Source organism: Pholis gunnellus (genome assembly GCF_910591455.1).
Source record: "Pholis gunnellus genome assembly, chromosome: 16".
Lineage (NCBI taxonomy): Eukaryota > Metazoa > Chordata > Actinopteri > Perciformes > Pholidae > Pholis > Pholis gunnellus.
This window is the reverse complement of record NC_136543.1, coordinates 10,367,239-10,382,898: the sequence shown is the minus strand read 5'-3', so window position 1 is coordinate 10,382,898 and position 15,660 is coordinate 10,367,239. Positions and strand designations below refer to the sequence as shown.

The window sequence follows — 15,660 nt, the reverse complement described above, 5'->3', positions numbered from 1 at the left end:
GGGGAACGTTCAGTCGGTAAATCTCTGGCAGGCCTTTTTCCAGCGGCAGGCGGTGCACCACATGTCGCGGTTCTCCATCCCGTACACCTTGCGGCACTTCTTCCCTTCACCGCGCACCTTCCTACTGAGGAGAAATGAAGAAAGACTGATGACAACTGACATGATGGAGAAGACTGTGTTTGACCTTCATCATGCGCTCTAGCATCAATCTCACAGAAACCTGTGGAAGATCGACTTAAAGAGCCAGGCTAGCCGTTTCCATTCGTTATGCTAAGCTCAGCTAGCCGACTGCTGCTTTATATTTATCTACAGACATAAGAGTGGAAATCTAACTTCTTATCTAACTCAAGAAAGCAAATGATGAAACTATTCTGTTAAGTAGTGTAGAAAGCCTTTTCTAAAAGCAGCTAAACCACCATCAACAGACAACAATGTCTTAATGTGGTAAATAGGAATCACCACATAAATCATACAGCGTCAAACAGCTTGGCTCCTTATTGAAGTGGATTAGGCAAATCAGAGGATGAACCGAGCTGATTAGTGATGACTTTTCTTTAATTAAGAGTCATTGAGCTGATTTGTGAGAGTCAATATTTTTCACCTTTTACCACATGGCGTCTTTTACTCAGTCAGGTTTAATTGAAGAAGAAAATCATATTAGATGCATTGGCTTGAATAGGAGTTTACGTTTAAGTTTGTTGGAGCTTTAATTAAAGCTGCAAAGGAGATGTGAGGTAAGCGTGCTGTGAGGATCCAGTACCTGAGGGCAGTGGTGGCTCTGGGAGGGGACGAGAGGACGGCGATGGTCTGAGAGCGCTGCTCCCCAAAGCCCGGGCTTTTACTGGGGGACACCTGAGAAAGGCAGACAAATGTATGATTAGAGGAACCCAAATGTACATACATGTATGCGGCTGAGAACAAATGCTTGGTTTTGTATGTATGTAGACGTTTTCCCACCACGGCTCCGGTGAAAGTGACGGGTGGGGATTGCCAGGAGATGCTAAAGCTGGAGCTGTTGGTGGGAGTGAAGCTGGTGGAGGCGGAGCCGGTCGAGTTACTGCTGTTGGACGGGATGGATACCGGAGCCGTGGCCTGAGGGCAGAGGTCAAAAGTGAGAAAGGGGGTATTTTCTACCTCAATAGACCATTGTACATGGACCAGGAGTACTTCTATGGCCTCTACAAATCATTTTTCATTCTCAAAACCCTAACGTTCTAAATGACGTATCTTTGTATCGTTTGTAACTGCTGCTTGGTTTGGCTCTGTGCAACGGTATCTAGTGCTGTGTATCTGCTTTTTATTTTACAATTCTTCATTTGACTTTAAAACAATTTTTCTCCCTGAAATTCATCAGTCAACTTAGTAAATACAAGTGAGCCTCAAACTGAAAAAGTGGTTGTGTTTTTTGCAGTGAAGGTTTTGAGGTATCTCACATTGTAAAAACTCTTTAATTAAATTAAGCACTAATAACTAATGTTTTGCTGTTATGTGGCTACACGCACGTTGCCGTCCCATGAATTGATGGATTGGGTCATTATTTCACATACAATTCATTGTTCAGACCTGCTGCTGTGTGTTAATATACAACAACTGTTAGCACAGCTGCTAACGGGAGCATGGGACCATTAAGTCGCCATGACATCATTTTTTTTGTCAACGCTGTGACACATAATCACCATAATGAAGACCCTGATAGTAGTGTGTGTGTGAGAGAAAATATGTGCATTTTGTGTAGCCTGATTAGTGTGTCGTGGTGTGCATATTGATCCAGAGAGGGCATCGATCGTGTTGCACACAGACCATAATCTCGCCTGTGTGTGTGTATTGCTGCACACCCGCTCACCTGGTAGGCGTGGTCCGTGTGGATGAGGTAGAGTGCGCTGGGCGCAGAGCGGCTGAGCGGGGTGGCGCCGCCACCGTGAGGCTCCATGGCGTCGGACGGCTGCAGAGGCCTGTGGGAGTCCGACAGCTGGCTGAGAAGCGGGTGAGGAGCGGGGTGAGGGTGAGGGGGAGAGACGACGGACGGGGACACGGGGGACAGGCTGCTCAGCCCGTCGGCCACCGAGTCCGTGTTGAGCTTGATCTCCGTGTAGTAGAAGTCCTCCTCGCCGTCACTGCAGTCCGAGTCACAGCTACGCCTACAAACAGACAAGAGGAAACAAGCGGAGAGAGGAAAATAAAGACAAGTGTCCCCGTGAATGCTGAATTACTCCACATCTGCAGCGCACAGCATCAGGTCACAGTGCAGTCACGCGACCCCTGCTCCCCCTTCAACATTCATGTCTTTCCTCCGACCAACTAAACACTGTCATCTGCAATTAATCAGCGCAGGACCTCAGTTTAATTGAATGTCAGTTTAAATGTGTGATTCATCCGATATCATTGTTCTCCTCCTCCTCCACCCGCTCTCCCAGAGCAAGAAGTGTCACCGTGGCGATAATCCATCAGCAATTAATCTACCCTTTTTGACAATGAAGCTGGTCGGAAGAGGGGAAGTGAAAAGGCTTCTTTCTTTGAGTGGACTTTCGCTTAGGTAGGCAGTGTGTGCTGGTGTCTTACCCCAGGTGGATGGTGCGGATGTGTCTCTGGATGCCGGCTGCGGTACTCAGCACCTTGCCACAGTTCTTCCACAGACACTTGAACATCACCTTCATGGAGTTCTGCAGGAAACACACAAAGTACGGCAGCCACAGTCAGAAAACACAGCGGCTCATGAATGGTTTTGTGTTGATGGAAATATACGGATGTTTTTTTTTTAAAGCAAACGTTTGCTGTCAAGTCAGGATTCCTTATACGGTATAACAACCGTGTTTGGTTCACGTTTAAAATAGCATTCCTCTTTCACCACAGAGTAAGTAACAAGCAATCAGATGTGTGCAGTTCAACTCCCCGAGTGGTTTTCTCATGATATATGCATTAAACTCACTGGCTCATTTCATTTAATCCATCTCTATAACACAGAAGGTGAGATATATCTGGTATTTCCCTCCAGAGTTGGTCAACTATCCTAAACTGCATCATTTCTCCCTCATTATCAAGCAGGTAGGAGAATGTTTCAGGGCTCTCAAGTGACTGCGTAACATGCAAGCATATTGATTGCTCAATGGAACTGAGGCAACTTTTCTCTCTCTCTCTCTAAGGGGGCAATTTAGAACTTTATGTATTGATTTGTTTTTTTATCTTTACTATTATTACATGTGGATTTGCTGCCATGTGTAAAGATTAGATCATTGCTATACTATGTTGGCGTATATATAGATTATTTTATTTTATTTATTTTTCAGGTGTCAATTTTCTTTGGAATATAACCACATTTTTAACAGTCCATTCATTATATTTCTATTTTTAAATGAGAAGCCAGTAGTATTTCTCCATCAATATTCTTGGATGGCGGGAATGATTCATCAAAGCCAAAGAACAATTCAAAGCGTATTGCTTTATTAAAGCGGTTGTTATGCTATTGAAACATGTGGATTATGTTTGTGATGTCATACTGCCTCTGCTGTCTAACTTCACTTCAGTACAGACTGTGAATAATCACTGTAAGCTGACGACAAATGAATGAAATAATTTCCCACTGAATGCACTTTCATCTTGAACATCAACATTACTGTAACATCTTTGTGTGAACAGGAGCTGAGTGAGGCCAAATCACAGTGGATGTTTCTCCGGTTGTGAGCTGGTGAGGCTCCTGTATCTTCCATCCGTCTACTGTAACCACACCACTGGCCTCCTAGAGAGACGGCACTTTGTTTTTCATGGAGTGTGAAGCCCTGCGTGCTTTCTTCCTGCCCTCCCGCTTCCCCGCTCGGAGCCATTATAAATGGCCCTCTACAGTAGGCCTGTCTGTCAAACTATTGTTGAGGGGGCTGATTTAATTTCGACAAGATGTTTCTTTCTTTTCTTTTTCATCCTTTTTTTTTTCTTTCAGAAACGCATCCACACACAACAATCATCTGTCGCCCCTGTGCATTGTTTTGTGTCTGGTTAACAAAAGCATGTTTTGTGTGTGTGTGTGTGTGTGTGTGTGTGTGTGTGATTCCTTTTTAAAGACGCGTTTCACAGTTAATTAAATGGTGAGCTCCAAACAACATTGTCTTGCCAAGAGAGACGCGAGAGCACAAGAGGAGCGTGTAGATAAATCTATGTGAAACCTTGGCATCATACATATACCATGTGTGTGTGTTTATGTAAGTCAACTCCATTGTTATCCAAGCTTATTAGAAAATCTGCTTTTGTCTCCATCCACACTCTATTCTCTCTTCCCTTTTTCTGTATTTACCGTCAGGCCTCCTTTAATTCTTCTTCCTCTCTCTCTCTCCTTCACACTTCTAAATGTCTCTCTCCCTCTCGTTGCCCTTCTTTGTCACGAGTCCCCAAGCAATACAGACCGATGTGGAGCTCAGCTAAGAGGCTTTATCGATTCTTAGAGGAGACATGAGGCCGGCAGGATCTTTATGTTTACTGTAGTGGGTATTAAAATCATTACTGCCGTTGTGAAGCAGCTGCATGTGAAGACTGATAAGTAATTATGAAGGGCAAATGTCTAGGGAGGACACACACACACACATACATATATATATACAGAACGAGGGGAGAGGGGGGCGAAAACATTGGCGAGAGCTGGAGAGGAAGTGGGGAAGAAAGGGGGAGAGAGAGTGAATGGAGGAATAGATGGATGATACCGACAGCCAACGACAAACCAGCAAGTAGGAGTGCTGATAAGGAGAGAGAGAGAGAGTTAAAAAGGGAGAGCAAAGCAATATAGATCTGAAAAAATAATGAGTGACACTGTGCTGTGGATGTGATGAGCTGTCAGTGGAGTGTGGAAATGAGACGAGGCAAAATGATGAGTGAGAAAGAAACAGTGTATACGTGTGTGTGTGTGTGTTGTGCTCATAACATCTGTGCAGCAAAGACAAAACGACCACTGGAACAAAAAGGCTGCGCGTCCTTTCCTGTCCCATTTTCATCTCTGCCAATCAGTCAGTCAGAGTCTCGGCTACGCCCGCAACCTCGGAGGTTAATATCACGGTGCGTTGAAGGAGGGAATCATCAAGCGGCTCGCGTGCTGCTGACAGCTCCTTATTGAGAGAGCCGCCTGTTATCAGGAGAGCTGCTGCCGTTCTCCCTCAAGGCCCTTTAATGTGCGACCACACAATGAAATAAAAAGACAATTCTTACAGTGCTGTTGCGACGCTTAAAAGGGCACATACGGTCATGATCACAAAACTATTTTTAGTCCTAGAAAGTGTGAGGACTGAGGAAGTAACTGGACGCTTTAATAGGAACTTGCAGCCTGAGAGAAAATAAGGTATATTATTTTGAAAGCTACTTAGACCGTGTCCACATTACCAAGTGTCATGTTTTTCTGCATCTACTTTTTAGTTGATTTTGTCAGACATTGTCTTTTTGTGCTTAGACAAGTGTGTTATAAGTCGGTTGTTTTATGACGGTTCAGCTATTTTAAAAAGACGCCACAAGTGATCATGAAGAGCAGGAAGGGACCGAGTGGAGGTTTAAACAGCTGAGGTTTAGTGGAGTAAGCAGCTGTGTCTGTTCCACTTCATACCAGATGATGGCCGTCATGAACAAGAACACGGAGAAGAAGAAACGTAGCCGTTTGCTTACGGTCTGGTGTTTCAGGTGTGCAACGTCATTTACAAATGCCTAATTTGAAATGCCTCCAATTACGTCGTCTACAGTATTCACCTTGCGCTTGCGAGGGATGGGCTCGTCGAAGAGCAGGCTGCTGCCGTCCTGCTCATCCAGGCTGGGGTCCTCAGGCCCTGTGGGGCCGGGTCCCACACCACCCATGCTGGGCACACGGAAGGGTTTGAAGTTGTCGGCGGACAGCGGTGGAGACGGTGTCGAAGGGTTCGACTGGTCACTGGCGGCAGACCAGCTCCAGTAGCCCCCTGAAGAGCTGTTGCTGGACGGGGTGAAGGGACCAGCTGAGCCGTTGTCCTTCCACGAACCGTTTAGGCCTTCTAAGAAGATGGACAGAAAGGTGAGAGGCACGGGGAGGGAAAGAAGGAGAACATAGGGAACAGGAAGGGGAAGTGAGTAAGATCAAACTCCTTCAGTCATATTTGTAGATGATACAACCCCAGGAAACTGTGCCGGTGTTCCTCCGTCAATGACGGGAGAGCACGACATTCAATTAAGTTCAAACCGCTTTATTTGTGCTTCACACAAAAGAGCCTCCCACCACCACTCTTGTCTGTGACACAATGAAAAAAAAAAAAGGTTACTTTTTTCGTTCTGTGTTTCCGCTGAGACACGTCCACGGTCTTGTTTTCTTAGATCAAAGAAACGTTTCTTTTGAATATCAGCTACAGAAGACATTTCACTTTGTGAAGGTTGCAGCTGGGGGAAACTTTAGAGTGTGTACATATCTGAGAAAGTACGCGTGTGTGTTTTAAAAGATATGTGTGCGAGTCAGAGAGAGCGAGAGTTAAGAGCAGACCTGGTTTGTTTGGTTTAGTGAAGCTGCTTCTTGCTTCTGTCTTCACTTTAAGTTTCACATGAAAGAGGAAGTGGCTCACCAACAACAACAAAGCTGCTCTGATATGCATTTGGTTTTGTGGTACAGAAATTCTTTTTTATTAATAAGACAACTCAAGACAGTTCAATGAGAGTTGAATTTAAATTGAAATGTCAACCATGCTGCTGTATGCATGACAACCTACTGTGTGTACTGATGTAAATACACATTGTATGATCTCCGACTTGTGTGCATCTGTTTGACTACATTCAGATAAAACTGTACAGTTGGTATTTAAAATCCACTTAGTGCATGTGAGCATGATGTATGTGATGTACATTTCACATCTGACCATGTCTGTGTGTGTGTGTAAATGTGATAACACGTGCATGGTGGTTGGAGGGTTGGCTGAGTGTCTGCTCGGTTGACTGAACGGTCGTTTGCACAGACTACCCGAGAGGTTTGCGTGTGACGGCGGTAACGGGGCACTTTGGATTTCCGCCACCGTGTTTGGTGGCAGAGATCCAGACTCATTGATGAGCGACTCCTGAAGCACAGCAGGTGGCGGTCATTTATCAACCTACGCTTGCACATGCATTCACCAGAGAACAGCTGTGAGGGAATGAAAAGTCAGTGTCTAAGCAGAACATACAAATTACAGACTTGGGCCGCGCTACTTTTTTCACGGGCTCGTTTTTCATAAAAATTCGGGGAGGGAGGGAATGATTCATCAAAGCCAAAGAACAATCTAAAGCATATTGCTCACTGTGTCAAAAGAACATCCCGCACTAACTGAGTTGTTTATTGGCAGTAATACTCACCGTTGACTTTGAAAGGTGGACTTCTGACCAGCGGGCTGGTGGAGAGACTTGTCAGCACCATGGCAGCCGTCACCTTGTCCATGTCCACCTCCTCCTCTGACCGTCTGTGAAGACAGAAACAGAGGATTTTATTGAGCACCGACTGCTCCAAATACATTATTTCATTATCACTGAAGAAGACTCCACTGTACACACACACACACACACACACACACACACACACACACACACACACACACACACACACACACACACACACACACACACACACACACACACACACACACACACACACACACACACACACACACAATGTCTGCAGTTGAACATGAGTGTGTGTCTTCATCTTTCAACTTCAGATGTTTTCAGACAAACAAAAAAAGAAAATCAGGCCCTCTGGTCTCAAACTAACTCAGCTTTGCATTCTGCAACATAAGCTTCCAATTAAATTTAAAGTTGTATATTTTTATGTCCTTTGTGGGCGACTGATGCAATCGTTAGAAAAATCAACAGCCAACAGCTGAAACGCTGCTGTACAGAATCAGAATAGATAAATGTAAGGCTAAACTAGACTGATGTGGGTCTTGTATTCAATCCCTAAAGACTATTATCAACACAAGCTCAGTGCTGTACAGTGCACACACCAGCCAATCCATATTGACACAACACACGTTTCTGTCTCTTCTAGTTGGCGCGTGGCGAACGCACCAATTAGAGGAGACATATTGAAGGCAGGTGTCTTAATCCCCTCGCATGTATTCCTCAGACAAGAGGCGATCCCTGTGATCAATACCGACAGTATACCTATGGTACGTGCTCACTATTAACATAACTGCTCACTATTAACATAACAGTGTGTGTGTCTGTGTTTTGTTCCTGAGCATGCCAGACTTTGATGGTGCGTGGAAGCCCAATGATCAAAGTCAATTCTATTACAATGATGAAATCTCCTGCTGCCGTAAAAAAAAAAATCATGGCATCCGCCATCACCGAGTTCTCACAGCCGCTGAGATCAAATGGTTACACCGCATCTTAATTGGTATAAATCCAGCAACAAGTAAAGTGAAATGCAACACATCTTTTACTCTCCTGACACCTGTCAAACAACAAATAAATGCCCACTTAGAAGTGAGGAGATCAAGGATTGTACAAGTTATTAAAAAAAAATCAGTGAGGGGATGCCATATTCATTCTCCTCCGTCAGCACTTGTGTCTGTACTTCAAAAAACATCTCCAGCACAGGTCACGTCCTCTCTTATCTGATCACACGCTCTATTAATGAAGACGCAACTAAAAAGAAGTCACGGACAAAATGTCAATTCGATCTTTCAAGTGCAGAACATCAACACTCAGAGGAAGTGTGCTAGTCAAGACTCCACCTCTTAAGGTTGGCTGTGACTGGATGCGGTGTAAAAATGTGTGAAACAAACGAGTCAAGGAGAAGATGCAAACAGATGTGTTCTCGCTCGGCTTGGTTGAAATTTTTACAAAGACTCATTCGCAGGTTACGAAAGTGATTCAACGGCAATCTTCATATTCATGAACGGCAGCAAAACAAGAGAGGGAACGAGGAATACAGGAGCACTTGGATTCCCTGGTATTGAATTGAAAAAAAACAAACAAAACATCTGTACTGTTCAATGATTGTTTCTCATAAATGTGCACAGCAAAAAGCCTTGAACGCCGACTGAAATGAAAGGTGTGGCACTGGAACCATCTAGAAACTCCCCAACAGTGTCTTCCCAATTCAAGACATTTCAGCTTGAATATAATTAAATCAAAAACAAATAACAGGAAAGCAACCACAAGGACCACATGATCCGTCACACGAGGGCTTTGGCTGTGATTACTACACTCACTGCATCCGTCTTGTAAGGCAGACACAAACAGAGGCTCCTCAGTCATGCTGTAGTTTCATTTCTGCTGCGACATCCCACTGTAAAGCATGACAGGGAACTGGGAGACATGTGATGACTTTCACCGCCCCCTTTCACCGGGGCGACAATTCACACCCCGACAGGACACGACCCGAAGCAATACCGTACAACCAAAGTCAACAGTGGAGAGGCTTAACAGCAACATCAGTGTTAAACGTGTTGAGTGGCCCAGGCGCGACCCCGTGTTTATTTTTGTAACGGCTTTAAGGCACAGATGCTCCCCGTCCAAGTTGACCGAGCTTAAGCAAATCTAGGGAAAAAGAAAGTCCCCAAAATCAACATGTGCCAAACTAACACGGATGTGTTTAAGATTACTTGGGACGACTCAAAGCCGGCAGACGTTATTCCACAATGTCAAGGAGTGACTAGAGGAGGTTTAAGTGAGACTTTTCTATAGTGGGGAACACAGGCTGTAGAGAGTAAAGCACAAGAGAGCAGAGCAGCTCTTACTCTGTAAATGGAGGTTTGTAGCTGGCACAAGTTGACACTTCTCTTACATTTTTTTTGACTTTTTTTCTCCCCCAAATCACCATTTTCAGAGCAAACGTGAATAGTTTGAAGTTTAATGAGTAGCTGACAGGGCTGCATGCCATTCCAAGAGCGGATAACTGCCAAGATAAAAAACAGCGGAGGAAGTCTGTGTGCCGATAATGAGACCAAGTAAAAGTTGATCAACGGTGTTTTCACTGCCCAGAGCACCGTTGAAGCCTGATCTTTGTGTCTCTTTATTTCTGTGCTGCTGAGAGGTTGCTGTTGGCCGTGTGTTTCTCCAGATGCACTCAGTGAGGCCTCGTTGTTGGCTGCTGGTGCCTAGTGAGGGCTGAAGGCATGCGTTAGCAACTAAAAGTTAAAGAAGCTAACGGAGCGACAGGGACTTTCCAACGTTTCCTTTTCAAACAGCAACGGGTGTTTTCAGAAAACTGAACCAGAGCACAGAGCAGTTTGTGTACAATGTTGATAAAAAAAGTGTTTTGGATCAAAATTATCGCTCGGGACAACTCAGTAGTCGCTGGGTATTGGCAGAGACATGTCCCGACCAAATTCTACGCCCTTGCATTAATGTGAAAGCTATTAAAAGTGTATTAACTTCACAGGGTTTCCGTGTGAGAGGAGATCGTTCGCTAACAAAGAAAGAGCCTCAGCCCCCATTAGCTAATGTCTCATTTATTACCCTTTCCACTGTTGAATATGATGTCATTACAGCCTCCACATAAATCAAGAAACAAAGCTGCGTACACAACCCCCCCCCCCCCCCCCCCCCCCACCACCCCACCCCACGTCGCCGTAAAAACCACTTCCTGGTCACCTTGGGAGGCCGTCATGTGACCGTAGATATTATCTCTGTGGCAACAGTGTCAGACAACGAGTACCGGGTGCTTTGTCTATCTTGAAATAAGAAATCTCAGAAAAACACATTAGGATGAGGAATAATGAACATGTCATGTATGAGCGGCTGGGAAAGGGAATTTCTCCAAATCACATTTGCCATTAGAGGTCTTATCAAACTTAGTTTTGATCCAAGTGCTTATTATGGCTCTAATTAACACACACACACACACACACACACACACACACACACACACACACACACACACACACACACACACACACACACACACACACACACACACACACACACACACACACACACACACACACACCAAGAGCATGTGTGTGTGTGTGTGTTAGGGAGACACATGATAAAGGGCATGATACATGTGACGCAGAAGACGTATTGGGACGGTTAATGGATGGGTAAGTGAATTCTGATAAATGAGTTTGGTATGTTGCCGTGTGTGTGTGTGTGTGTGTGTGTGTGTGTGTGTGAGTGTGTGTGTGTGATTTTAAATATTCTTACTTCACTAACTTGCAATAAACCATCCTCCGATATGTGACCCCTGAGGCCTCCTGAGTGGAACATTATCATGTTCATCAACAGAAAACTAGAGAGAAAGTGAGGAGCCGGCTTACTAATGCACATCACACGTCATAGATCCGTGTCGTTTCTTCCTGCTGCTGGCTATTCATAACCGGGAAATTAGTTTATCTTTAAATGCCAAACAAACATAGATGCTGTTTAAATGACCTGAAAAAGAAAAAAAAAGGCCAGTGATGCTTGATATGTATCCTGTGCAGGTAGCATCGCAATACAGTATGAATGACACCTGCCATTAACAGGGAATGACATTTATTTTCATTCAACAATGATGGAACACTTTCATTATGGCGGCACATACAGTGTGTATTTCATAAAGGTACCAGAGTAAATATAATTGCGTGTTGTTTTCTTCCCTTCTTAAACATGACTGAGCTCCATGTTTAAATGCTCTTATTGGCATTACGGAAAATAGGTTACTAATTGCAAACGCGAAGACAATAGTGTTTAATCGATAACCAAAATAGATGCATATACATTTCTTTCCATTGACTCTACCTGATCGTATCTGCCTTTAAGACAATCCATTCAAGTAGAAAATAGACTCTACTTCCTGTATGTATTTTCACAGCATTCACATTATAGAGTAGATATGGATATTTAAGTGTGTTTTTAGGGCACACTTCTATTCTCGTCTCTCATTTTGTATTTTAAAATGTTAATGCCAGATGTAAACAGGGTTCAAGAAGATTTCTTTATTAAAAAACAATTGAACTTGTTATTATATTTGATGGCCTTATCCACACTTGAATTAGATTTAGATTTGAAACTAGATCACACTGCAAGAGCTACTAGGTATATCCTTTATTGAGAAAATGGTGAACACATGTCGAACACAGATATGACAAACTACAGGAGGTAAAATTAGATTCATAGATGAGTTGGGATTCATCCCTGCGAGGGAACGGAGATACAAGTAAAACAACAGCTCCCTCTTCAGGGGTTCTGATGAGATTAGTGGGAGATATGGCTGTTTGCCAACCTGCCAAAAGGCTGTGTATGCATGTGTGTGTGTGTGTGTGTGTGGTGTGTGAGAGGAGCGTGTGCTGAAACGTGTACTTCCCTGGACAGATGTGCAAACTCCTTTTTCTAGGTACCACACGTGAATTCAACAAAACAAAGGGCCTGCATAGGAACAAGAAAGACGCAGGATGGCAGGGTGTGTGTGTGTGTGTGTGTGTGTGTGCGTGAGGCAAAGTCTCTACCATTGTGGGGCAGAGTTCAGTGTCCAGTTTCACACTAAACACTGGGCTGAGAGTGAGACAATAACAGGGGTTCAAGTTACTGTGGCCATGTTAGTTTGACAGCTAGATGTGATCCAATGAAACGTGGGGGTGTCTTGTTTTTGAAATTCAGTTTGACGTTCAGGACGGACAACGTGCAAGAGGGGGCAAATATTGTTGAGGTCAAGATGTAAACCTCTTTCTTAATAATAATAATTGAATGAATTGCTATTTTGGATGGTAAAATGCACACATAACTGCTGTCTCTTGTTTCTAGTCAGAAGTCTCATGTTCACTACTTCAAACTCAAATGCTTCAAAACAGAATTGAAAGATTCCCTTGAACAAAGCCACGGGCACCTCTAAGTGAAACCAGTGTACAAAGCCTTTGAAACAAATCATTTTCACCACTTATCCTGGAACAACTCGACGTCCGTAATGAGGGGAAACTTCTACCCAGAGGAAACAAAATAATCACAGGTCACATGCAACACAGTTGATGGTTCCCATGTAGCCACACTGCAATACTCTAAAATGCGTAATCTTTTTTTTTTTTTAAACAAACTCCCACTCCAAACTAATTCAGACTAAATGGGCCACGGTCAATCTTTATGAGTTACAGGAATTCTCGCGAAAAACAAGAGGCCATGCAGCGCTGCCCAGCACACCCCTCTCACTCCTACACTCCTCTGTCTGCACCGCGGCCTCTCGCTCCTCTTCCTCCCTTCACCCCTGCAGGACTTTAAACTCTCGCTGCCTCTCTCACCCACCCCCACCCACCCTCCCTCCCACACTTTGAGCGGCTTTGAATTTTGTTGCTGCCGAATCACACTGTGAGCAAAGTAAGTGAGAAAGAAAGACAGAAACAGGGAGTGTTGTGTGTGTGTGTGTGTGTTTGGGTTGGACTGTCTCTTTGATGGTGAGCAGTGCAGGGAGGTCTACTCATTTATTACAGCCACTAGACTATGACGCCTATTTCCTCCTCAATAAGCTCCTATAAATCAGAAAGCTTCTCCGATGCCATGTGCTTATCGGATCTCTTCCTGTCCCTCCCTCACAAAACCACAAAAGGAATCTGCATAGGACACGGGGCTAACATGCATGAAGGGCACAGCTTTTGATTGGCAGATGTGTATGAAGGAACACACAGGAATTCTTTGACATGCTTGTGTGCATCATTCGGGCTCTAGAGATGTTACAGATAACAGCCCTCGGTTGGAAAACACACATCCTATAAATAGCGTTTCTGTAAAACCTGAGAAATATGCAAGAGGGCATGTTATTGTATCGTGTTGTCTGTGAGGTGTGTGTGTGTGAAGTCTAGGCCTTCACCTATGACACACATGAGGGTGTGTGTGAGGTTTGCACAGGTGCTGCTGACAGCTGCAGGCTGTTGTTCACCTTATTGTAAAGCCGAGAACATGGGTAACAAGAAGGATCCCTTTTTATGGACGTAACAGGAGTTACAAAACTATATATATATATCTATATATATATAGATATATATATATAGACTATTTCCATGAAATTTGCTATAGACGTGTCCTTCGAAATAACTGATTTATGAACAAATACTCTGTTGCACTTCATGTTTAGTGATAATTAGCAAATGTGAGCATGCTAACACGCTAGACTGATACGATGAACATGGTTAACATTATCACTGCTAAATAGCAGCTAGCATTTAGCTCAAAGCACCACTGTGCAGCCTCATGAAGGTGCTGGCATGGCTGTTTCTGAACTTCACATCTGCTCTAGAAGACACAAACACACACACGCACACGCACACGCAGACATATAATCAAAGGGAACAACTCCTCTTCCTAGCCATAACAACATATGCACTGGCCTGGCAGCCTGCTCCTTGAAATAGGAGCCACGGACATCTTTCCCTTCACGCAGATTCCGCTTCAGCTCTTCAGAGTCAAAGTGCCAAACCTCCAGCTGACTCACTGTAACTGGAGCTTTACGATGAACTTCTCCTCCACGGCTTAAAAACATCAAGATACCCTCATTCAAAGAGATGGTTTTAAATTACAACACTTAATCTAACCAGAAACCAAACCTGCTTGTCTATAGATTTGACAATCATTTAATAACTTTATTGTTTCTACATTTTGAGAAACATGATCATAATAAAAAGCCTGGTCTGAGTTGCCAGACATAACTGCAGCAAGATATGTTTTTTAGGATGAAATCTCCCTCTAATCTTATAACAAAGACCTCCTACTGACTCAGACTCCCTACCGAAACTAAAACTGAGATTTGATTTAATTAAAAAATACCATGACTTCAATTTAGTGTTTTTTCTGTTATATTTAGTCATGAATGCATTAGATTACTAGATAATCTCTCATTGATCTTCACTGAAAGGTTGTCTGATGTTTGACACAACCATCTATCACACTGATAGTCGTGATTGATGGTTGTTACAGACACGATAAAGCAGTTGATTAAAGAAAACAGGTCAGTTTGTGTTAGTAAGATATTCACGTGAACAGACAGCAGAGTTTGAAATACAAATAAGATGAAAAATGGTTTTCTATTGTTTGGGCATTTAAGATATAGTTGCATGAATTTCTGCAACCCAAATGTTGGCAAAAGTTAGCAAAACGTCACAATATCAACTACACAAACGAGATGGGACGAGCTGACTTCTTGGTGTCTACTAAAAAAAAAAAAGACAGCGGAGCTCCTGCGAGGCTTCACTGTCTTTTGTGAAGTAGGGGGGAAATGAAGACATCAATAGGAGTGGTTGCTGACTTTCAAAGCCTTCAAGATCAAAGGCGGAAACAGGACTGTGTTCGAGAAATTGCTTTGTGCGATCAATCAAACCCAAAGAACACAGACTTCTCTGACGACATTAAGTGAAACACGGCATTGGTAGATCTTCCTTAAAGAACTATCAAGTGATTTTTCAAGTGGTTTTGTTATCCTTGAAGGCAACATGAAATATCAAACAAGTCTAAAGTTTAAATTGTCATTTTTTTTGTCCGTGATCAATCTTTTTCTGCCGAGCAACCCACCTGTGCAACCCACACCACCACCATTTTTTTAAAAAGCCAAGAAAATCCGGTGCACAATCTACTGTAATGACCTGTACAGAGGATGGCTTATGGAATATTTATATATAATATATATATATAGTTGTATAAGGTAGGTCATGAATAGAATAGGGCAGATGATGAAGACATTAAGACTCAACAACAATAGTATTGCTGAGAGCCACACTGCGTCTAATCATCAGCATTTGCTAG

At 43.5% G+C, this 15,660-nt stretch overlaps 1 protein-coding gene across 2 annotated transcripts in view; it reads right to left on the bottom strand.

Annotated features, from left to right (window-relative positions):
- znf704 (zinc finger protein 704) overlaps window positions 1-15,660 on the bottom strand; it is a gene marked incomplete at both ends in the record, with an annotated part of 38,650 nt that continues 22,990 nt past the window's right edge. The window contains 7 exons of one of the 2 annotated variants that reach the window (XM_079176492.1): window positions 1-124; window positions 761-852; window positions 958-1,092; window positions 1,844-2,138; window positions 2,560-2,660; window positions 5,713-5,990; window positions 7,309-7,412. In XM_079176492.1, coding sequence (XP_079032618.1) covers window positions 10-124; window positions 761-852; window positions 958-1,092; window positions 1,844-2,138; window positions 2,560-2,660; window positions 5,713-5,990; window positions 7,309-7,412 — 1,120 coding nt within the window. The remainder of the gene's footprint in view (window positions 125-760; window positions 853-957; window positions 1,093-1,843; window positions 2,139-2,559; window positions 2,661-5,712; window positions 5,991-7,308; window positions 7,413-15,660) is intronic. The other variant, XM_079176493.1, reaches the window with a different exon arrangement.